Here is a 9,624-nt window from a genome sequence, read left to right as displayed (position 1 = left end):
AAAGCATGTAATAAATGTCCGAAGAGTATGTGGGTGTGGTGTGTACCTAAAATTGGGGATTGTCTAATTCATTGACCAAAAAAAAAAGAAGAATAAATGTGAGAAATATAATACATGCCTGCTTTAAATTAAGCTCTTTTTCTACAACTTTAAATGAAAATTGAATTTGCATGAGACAAACAACAATAACAACACCAACAATAATAATAAACTTGGAAACCGATAATAATTCTTTTAAAATTTGCTTTAATGGCGTGGGAGAAGCTCATCAAATTAAAATATATAAAATACTAAATGCCCCAATTCACTAATTAATATAATTTATTAAATAAAATTACTCTATTTTCACTCACCAATTAATTTATCCCACTAATTTCACTAATTACTAGACAATAAGATAAAATTATATTAATAATAATTTTAGTACTTTCAATATAAATTATTTCAAAATCTAAAAATATACCTATTATAAAAAGAATTGTGTAGGTTAAAAAATTATTATTTGGCCATTCTAAAAAATACATTAGGAATTAGATTTTAATACCATTTTTTGCAAATATTATTAATAAAATAAGATATTTTCGTCCTTAAAATTTATTAATTTTATATCAATTGATTTATTTTAAATTTTTTTTATTGTGAATGACCAATTTTTTAAAAACAAAAACAAAAAAATTTAGATATCAAATTTTGTTTTAAATTTTTTTGTATATTTTTAAATATTTATTCAAATATTACTACAAAAATTCAAATTAAATAGATAACTTGTTTGCTAAATATAAATTTTTTTGTCATTTATAAAAAAATATAATATGTATTAATTTTTTCTGTTACATTTTCAAACCACTCTAAAACTATTTTGTCGAGTACGAAATTGATATTTAATTCTTTATCAAATTTTTTAATGCTTCGAACCCTATATTCATGTCACTTGCATCACAAAAGAAAAAAAAAATTATTGGAATATCAAATGCTCCAAATTAGCCATATAACATTTTAAATGTGTCCATAAAATAATTCATCCCTTACATTTTAGTTCTTTACCGTAGAGTGGTCCATATAATAGATATGTCAAAAGAGATTTCTTAATTATCTTGTGCTCCAAGCAACTTTACAAAACATAAACCCTTCATTTCACTTCATAGGGTTTTTCCCTTCTTACTTAATAAACAATCCTCTGCTAGGGTTTAACTACCATATTTTTTTGTTCCAAAGTCTTCAACTTTTGCTCCTGCAAATTCTTATTCTACAATGCCCACTAAATCTTCAGATGCTGCCAACAAAAGGGTACCCCAAAAAAGAGTTTTTTCCTCTTCAACATTATTCAGCCATGTTCATCTATTCAACAACAACAAGAGAGCTAAGGTAGAAAAGAGTGAAGAAGGTTCAAGGATGAAGAAGGGTACTACTACTGAGGCTGCAAAAATCATTGATTTTGAGGAGAAGAAACGAAGTTTTTCAGGTATGGATCGATTCAAGAAGATGCAATGTTCAGTAACGCTGAGAAGGTTATTGGTTCATCCAGATGGAGTGTATTTCAAGAAAGGAAAGGCTTCGCGGATTCGTGATGATTCAAAGCCTTTGATGGATTTGGAGAGTGTTCAATCGAAGTTACGGAAAGATTTGTACAAGAAAACTGATCAATTTGCTGCTGATATCAGAATGGTGTTTTGCAATGCCATGTCCTGGTACCCTTCGAGGCATGAAGTTCATCGAACCGCCGCGAAGTTTAGCGATCTTTTCGAGACAAAGTGGAAGGATTTGGAGGGAAGATGGCTAGCTGAGAAGGAAAGCAAGTTAGAGAATGAAGGAAAAAAGCCAAATTCAAAGCCTTTGAAATTGAATGCAGGGGAGAAAAGGAAACAACTTTCTGATTCAGATTTGTCCATTGCTACTGCCGAAGCTAAATTGATATTGGAGAAGAAGAAAGCCAATGAAGCTACACAACAGAACAGAGTTTGCTTGCAAAGGAAGAAACAGAGGGAGATGATGCAGAAAATGGAGAGAACAATTTTCTTTGATGATGCTTTCAAGTCCTTTCAGGATTTGGAAAACTTGTGTGGCCATTCACTGACACATTATTGCACAAAGGAAAATTCACTGCTGAAGAACCTCACAGGTTTGGTTCTTAAGGAAAAAGATTTTTAAGGGAACAACATTCTTAGTGAGGATTTGGAAGAAGGAGAAGTCTTTTGATATTGTTCAATTTTGAGTAGTATTTGATTGTAGTTAATTTGGAAGTAACTTGAAACAATTGTAAGTATTATGTTAGCATCAATGACATTGTTTATATTCATTAATGTTACTCTCATCAGTGCTGATTTCATAGGTCAAAAACTTGTTCATTTATGTCCAATTCTATATGCTAGTTGGGCATGTTCAATATTTTTGCATGTGTTGGACTCACCAAAAATAAAACCTGTCACATATAATCATTATAAAGCAGGTCCATAAAAAGAAAAAGAAAAAGAAATCATTATATTATAGAGATAATATTTACATGAATCAACATTTCAGTTGTGCAGAGTCTATTACAGTATTACTATACTGTAGTATTGCATGATATTTTGGGTGGTGTTACCATTAGTATTAAGTTACATTAGCTTATGGTTCTGTCAAAATTATATAGCATGTACTCCACAAAAAAAAACCATATTGCTTGTTAATTAGATGTTTTGATTCTGTTTTATTAGGTAAATTAGTTATAGTTCTGTTACTATCAGAAAAAAAACACATCTTAGTAATGGAAAGATACCCACGAACGAGATGAATCGAACCCTCAAATCGAACCCTAAAGTAAAGAGACATTAAAAATTGAACAAAACTACAGAGACATCTATAATAATTTAGCCTAAACTTTTTTCCCCAAAGCCAACTTGTTCAGTTGTTGATAATATATATTGCATCAAGAGTTATACTCTATGATTGTTCAAAGAATTAGATGAGCTACAAGTTTGGTCTAAGTTTAAGACTCAATATTATGCAAGTTCTTAATCTAAGTTGCAAATCAGAATTGAACAAATGTGACAACTATTTTTATCTTACACTTTCAAATGAATTCTGAATTACTTATGGTGCGTTCATATCCATTAGAGGTTACTATGTTGGAACAGCATCAGAAGAAGAACTTCAGATGCTGCATATTTCGAGGCAGCATGGCGAAACTTGATGCCTTATCCGGCGCCATCATATGGCAAACCTACATGTTACCGGATAACAACGGCACGGTAGGAGGTATGCAGGAGCAGCCATATGGGGTAGCAGCCCCTCCATTGATGGTCAAAGAAACCATGTCTACATTGCCACCGGGAACCTCTACTCTGCGCCGCGACGAATACTTGAGTGTCAAGAAAGGCAGAGCAACAGAACAGTGCCTACTGAACATGATGAGTGTGTTGAGCCTGAAAACCACTCCGATTCAATCTTGGCCCTTGATTTGGACACTGGAAAGATCGAATGGTACCGGCAACTAGGAGGGTATGATGTGTGGTTTTATCAATGCAACAATGCTTCAATTCCTGGTTGTCCTCCTTCTGGTCCTACTCCTGATGCTGATTTTGGTGAGGCACCAATGATGTTGAGTGTATGTGTCAATGGAACTAAGAAAGATCTTGTTGCTGCTGTTCAGAAAAGTGGCTATGCATGGGCTTTGGATCGCAACAATGGCAACATTACTTGGTTTACGGTAAGACCTGAAAACGTTTATGACATAGATAAAGCAATTAGAATCATAAATGAAATCAATTATAATAGTAACTCATTATCTAAAATGTTCATGCTTTTCATAATTCTAACAGTAGATAAAAAATGTTGTATACACAAAAATAATCCGTCACTAAATCAATCATTATATTTTGTATGGGTTATGCTAGATACCCAATAACTTTCTTAAACAACATGAACAACCAGACCTAAAATTGGCCAAATTTCAAGTAAAACATACTACACTTCAAATTACTCACCTAAATTTTAATATTAGAATAATCATCTGCACACTTAGTAAATTAAACATCCGATATATCTATTGTTCACATTATTTAATATTTGGAAAAATATAGGTAGACAATAAAAATACTACATAATGTGAACAATAGATATATCGGATGTTCAATTCACTAGCTGTACGAATGGTTATTCTAATATTAAGATTTAGGTGGATATTTTGGAGATGTGGTGTGATTTTACTTTATTGGGCCAATTTTAAAGTCCATTATTCATATTGTTCACAAAAGTCATTGTCTACCTAATAAGGGGAGTACTAGGTAAACAATGACTATCTTAAACAACATGAACAACCACTAATCAAATAAAAACACACTGCACCTCTAAATTACCCACCTAAATCTTAATATTAAAATAATCATCCGTACACCTAATGAAATGAACATCCGATATATTTATTATTCACATTGTTTAATTTTTTCATTATCTACCTATACTTTTCCTTTTATATTTCAACATATATTTTATACATACTGATGTGATGACTGATTCTTTTGTTTACACTTGGTATGGTTGAAGCTTACATATAGAGCAGTAACTAATCAATGAATAAAACATTCACACTTTTGAGCTTTGCCCCTTTTGTTGGAGGCTGGACCAGGGGGACTATCAGGAGGAGGATCATGGGGTGCGTCTTAGAGAAATATTAAATAGTTATCAGAATTTATTATTTTTGTTCAAAAATTAATAATTAATATTTAAAAATATAGACTAGAAATATATTGTTGAATTATTAGAATAAAAAAATAAGATAGAAATTATTTTTAATATGAAAATGGAGATGGTATTTTAGTTGAATATTGATATTTAAAGTGTATTACAGTATTGTAAAAATCATTCAAGTATTCAACACATGGATGCTGCCACGTGTCCAACACGTCTCCCATATGTTGACTTCTTACCTACAAAATCTACCTATCTGTAATTATACCAAATAATTTCATTTAAAAAAAAACACTAATATTTTTTTTATCTAAAAAAAATCAACCAGAATAAGATGATAATTAAAACTGTTGGGTAAAAGTAATAAATTCTGTTAATCCTTAGATTTTCCTCTATTAGTATTATGTACTTCATTCACTGAGAGTAATGTAAAGCTTTATTAATAAATTTATCAAGAAAAATAAATTATACCATAGAATGTGAAGCTATATTGAATAATATTATCTTTTGAAATTTGTTCTATCAATTTTAATGGTATTGGTTTTATTTGGCCAATGTCACTTAATCCAAGAAGTTGGATATTATTCATATCAATTGAACTTCTGAATCCTTAACTTGGCAGGGTTAGAACCTTTATATTAAAACCATGTTTTCACTAAAATTATTTGTGAAATAAAAAATATTACATAAATAATTAATTTTGAATAACTATATACGTACAAACTATACAACAATTAAGAGAGATAAGTATTATAAATTCTGACTCATTTGTTTTTTCCTTGTATTTTGAACTTTTCTTTTCCCTTCTGACATTGGTTCTTTTGTTAAATATATTGACTGATATATTGCCCTCTTTAATTCAATTCCTATTTTTAATTTTCTATATGTAAAATTCAGTTCTTCTTGTTCCTATTCTATTTTCTGGTTCTGGTTCTTTTTCTTGTTTTTTATCTGAGTAATCATCTTTATGAATGTTTGCTGTATGTTAAAAGGAACTAGTCATTGAAATTTTATGTTCAAGTATGCTACATTTGATCATTTGTTAAATGCTAATAATTAAAAGGAACATAGCTGAACTTCTTGACCTTCTGTTATATGTCACTCGAATGTATCTATCTATATGTTTATGTTTATAATATATTAAAATAGAGTTGAAGAAAGTGTTCCAATACATTTTTAGTCTTCTAATTTTTTAATATTATATCATATCAGCACAAATAGCTAATTGACACAATTTATTTAATTAAATTATTTTTTAAATATTTTTTTGTATCTAATTGAATTATTTTTAAATTTTTTATTTCTACTTCTCATGTGCTTCCTTAATCATTATTATAATTTAAGATTTTTTTTTCACTCTCATGACACTTATTTTTTTAGGTTATTCTATAATTTTAATATTTTTTTATTCTTTACTTTATATAAGATACTATATGCTTTTAATGTTAATATTATTTTTCTTTACCAACAAGTTATACCTCAAATAGTATAATCTTCCCTCCTCACTTAGAGGTCTCGAATTCAAGTCTCTCCTAACTTTTAAAAAAAATATTATATCTCTTATTAGTTATAAACATAATTCATTCTCTTTTATACTCACTCTTTCTTATGATTACATAGAATTGCAACTTAGGATTTTTTATTACTCACTCTTTCTTATGATTATTACATAGAATTGCAACTTAGAATTCTTTTTCATTTTCTTTCTCACTCTTATGTCATTTATTTTTCTTTAGGTTACTCTATACCTTTTATATTCTCTTACTCTTTATTTTTATATAGAATACTATATAATTTTAATGTTAATATTATTTCTCTTTAACAAGTATAAATTGAATAATAATACATAATTCATCTTTTTTTTTATACTTACTCCTTCTTATGTTTTTTATATAAACCAACATTCACTTCACACTTTTTTTTATCTCCTCTTTTCACATAATATCATGCCGTTTATTATTTTTCTTCTATTCTTAAGCTAACGTATTTGAAGAATTTAGTTGATGCCCACAACTCTTTTTTTTTTAAATTTGTTAAATATATGTATTATATAATAAATTCTTAATATTTGACCTTTATAATATTTTAGCTTTTTTTTATTTTTTTATCTAATTGTATTTGTTTATTATATCATTTATATATCGTATCTTTTTTTCAACAATTTATAATTTTTAATATTTTTTAATATCATTTAGTTGTAATATGTTAAAAATGTATGGTACTAACTATTATCGTAACTTATAGAAAATAAAATTAAAAAATTAAATATTAATTTCAATTAATATCATGTTCTTTATAATATTTTTTAATTTTTTAATTTTTAGTGTAATTATATTTATTAATTATATTATTCAACTTCTTTTTTCTTTCAACTATTTATATTTTTTAATATTATTTATTGTAATATTATTAAAAATACATAATATTATCGTGTGTCATAAAAAATAAAATTAAAAAAATAAATGTTAATTTCGACTATTAAAACATTATTTTTAAAATTGTATTTCATCTAATAATTTTATATTTGTACTATAATAATATTTAAATATATTTTAGAAAAATAAATAAATAAAAATAACAACTTAGAAGAATAAAAATAAAAATAATAATACGAAATCAAACATAAATTTGAATGAGTATTTTCATAATTTTACTTAAATTTAAATTTGTATAAAATTTTAATTATAAAATTATTAAATTTTAAATTACTTTATATATTTTATACGGTATATATCTATTTTATTTTCGCGCAACAAACATGTCTAAATGTAGTGTATATTATTCTTTTAAACATACTTTAACGACACTCAAGTATTAGAGGTCAAACATAAAATCTGAAACAACTACACCACCCGTTTGTATATCTAATTACTAATTAGATACATAATTCACATGTCAAAGAGTCACAAATCTTGGATCATAATAGAAACAGGAGAGCAGAACAAGGGAGAAACACCCTCTAATCACAAGTAGGTAGTAATATCTTTGTCTCACGTGAGACTACTAACATCAGTTCGCAAGAGGATTGAGCACCTGCCCAATAAAGAGGACACTTCCACTCAGATCTTCTCTGATGAGGAACAAGAATGGGTGATCAGCTACAAAGTCTATCTTGGTTGGAAATCGGGCACAACCACACGCCATGGTCACGGCACTGGCTGCTGCAGCTTCAGTTCCTTCCTCATTTACTTCAACAAATGACTTGTGATATATGCTGGAAACATACAGATTCTGACTCACAAAAGAATCCACCATTTCTGTCAAATCTCCATCTTTGAAAGGCAACACCACTCCTAGCTCCTTCAATACATTCGAAGCTTCTAACCCAAAAGAAATCTTGAATTTTGGGATCCTGAAGTCACCTACTGAAACTGCTTGATAAGGAAGCTTGCGTTCCAAGAAACCGCGTTCAGAACTCACCTTCTCAAGCAAAGCCGACACCCCATCTATTGCATCAGGAAGGACCACGTACATGGAGAAAAGGCGCTTATCTTCTCCCTTCTTGTAAGGAAGGCGAAGCACTTTGAAACCATCAAAAGCACTAATTACCTGTTTCTTCTTGCTGACCATGAAGGGGGCTTTAACCGAGTTTCCATCAAGAAGGTGAAAGTCGTGGTCCTTTGACATTTGTGCATCAAACTTCTCAGCCCATGCACCTTTGAAGTATATTGCATTGGCAAAGATGAGCCTAGTTGAGCCGTCAACTGACTCGGCTGGAAGGACCTCCTTAATGAGGCCATTTGTCTCCTTTTCAGCCCAAGAATTAACTTCCTTGCTCACTTCAACAGCCTTTAAACCCACAATCAAATTTGAGATCAATTCATCAAATGCCAACAGAGCAAGTTAAAGCTTTTCGCTAATCTTAATATGTTTATATAGAGAATGATCAAATATGTTTATACTAGACAATAATTGATCCTCTTGCTGCTCAAAAAGCAAGATTTAAACCTTGAGTCAATTCCTAATGTCCTATGTCCAAAAGCTATAAATTTCAGAATAACAGTACAAAATAGTGAGTTAGAGATTACCGATTAACTTAGTCAGTTATGTATATTATATTATTCGGGTGAATAAACATTTGTGCTAAATTAGGTCATGAACTCGTTCGGGGGAAAAATGCGCAAGTCTGTGAAGCTAAAATGCTAAATTAAAGCAGTAATTATCACAGTGAAGTATGAAAGATGGAGATTTGAACCTTTGTCTGGAAATCAACAGAAGCCAAAACAGCCTTATAATCGTTGTTGACGAGTTGTTTGAAGGAAGGGTTGAGAGAAAGGGAGTGATCAACCCAAGCACCATTGGCGAATGAGAGGCGAGGGCCGCCGGCGGGAGTGGCGTCGGCGAGGACGATGGTGACAAGATGAGAGACGGAGGAGTTGAGATTGTCGGTGGATTTCGATCGGAGAAAGGAGAGAATCTGATCGCGTGTGGGACCCTTGGAAGCAGCAGCGATGATGCTGAGCACGACGTGGAGCGATAAGGGCGAAAACACTATGTTGTTGTTGCCAGAGTGGTTGGATAGTATGTGGTTGGCGATGCTGAACGCGACGTCATTTTGGTTGGTGATGGATTCGCGAAGGTCCATTGTTGTGTTGGCGGAGACTGTGAGACTGTGAGAGTATAGTTCGACAAAAGAGTGTCTCATTGACGCTGTTGTCAAAAGTAATAATACATTGGGATATATATATATAGGTATTAAAAGAATTAAAATAATAAAAATATATAATCTTATAATTAATATATAGATATTTTATATAATATAAGTGATACTAATTGATTTTAATTATTTTTTAATATTTTTAGGAGTGACAAAGCAGGTCGGCCTGCTCCAATCTATCTCGTCTAGGCTTGTGCTATAAACGGATGAGTCGGTCGCACCACCAACTAAAATGGATTTAAAATACTACTCCATCTCGTTTTATGACGGATTGACGAGTTGGCGGATTAATCCACTTTATT

General features: G+C 30.3%; 1 protein-coding gene across 1 annotated transcript; it reads right to left on the bottom strand.

Annotated features, from left to right (window-relative positions):
• Positions 1 to 7,500: 7,500 nt before the first annotated feature.
• LOC107494824 (serpin-ZX) lies at positions 7,501 to 9,309 on the bottom strand. The gene is made up of 2 exons (XM_016115891.3): positions 8,861 to 9,309; positions 7,501 to 8,454 (listed from the first exon to the last, which is right to left on the bottom strand). Exons 1-2 carry the CDS (start codon positions 9,248 to 9,250, stop codon positions 7,675 to 7,677), a joined length of 1,170 nt encoding a protein of 389 aa, XP_015971377.2. The 5' UTR covers positions 9,251 to 9,309; the 3' UTR covers positions 7,501 to 7,674.
• Positions 9,310 to 9,624: the final 315 nt, after the last annotated feature.

Source organism: Arachis duranensis, chromosome 1 (assembly GCF_000817695.3).
Source record: "Arachis duranensis cultivar V14167 chromosome 1, aradu.V14167.gnm2.J7QH, whole genome shotgun sequence".
Classification (NCBI taxonomy): domain Eukaryota; kingdom Viridiplantae; phylum Streptophyta; class Magnoliopsida; order Fabales; family Fabaceae; genus Arachis; species Arachis duranensis.
Note: the sequence above shows the minus strand (reverse complement) of the source record. Positions and strands in the feature narration are given on the sequence as shown.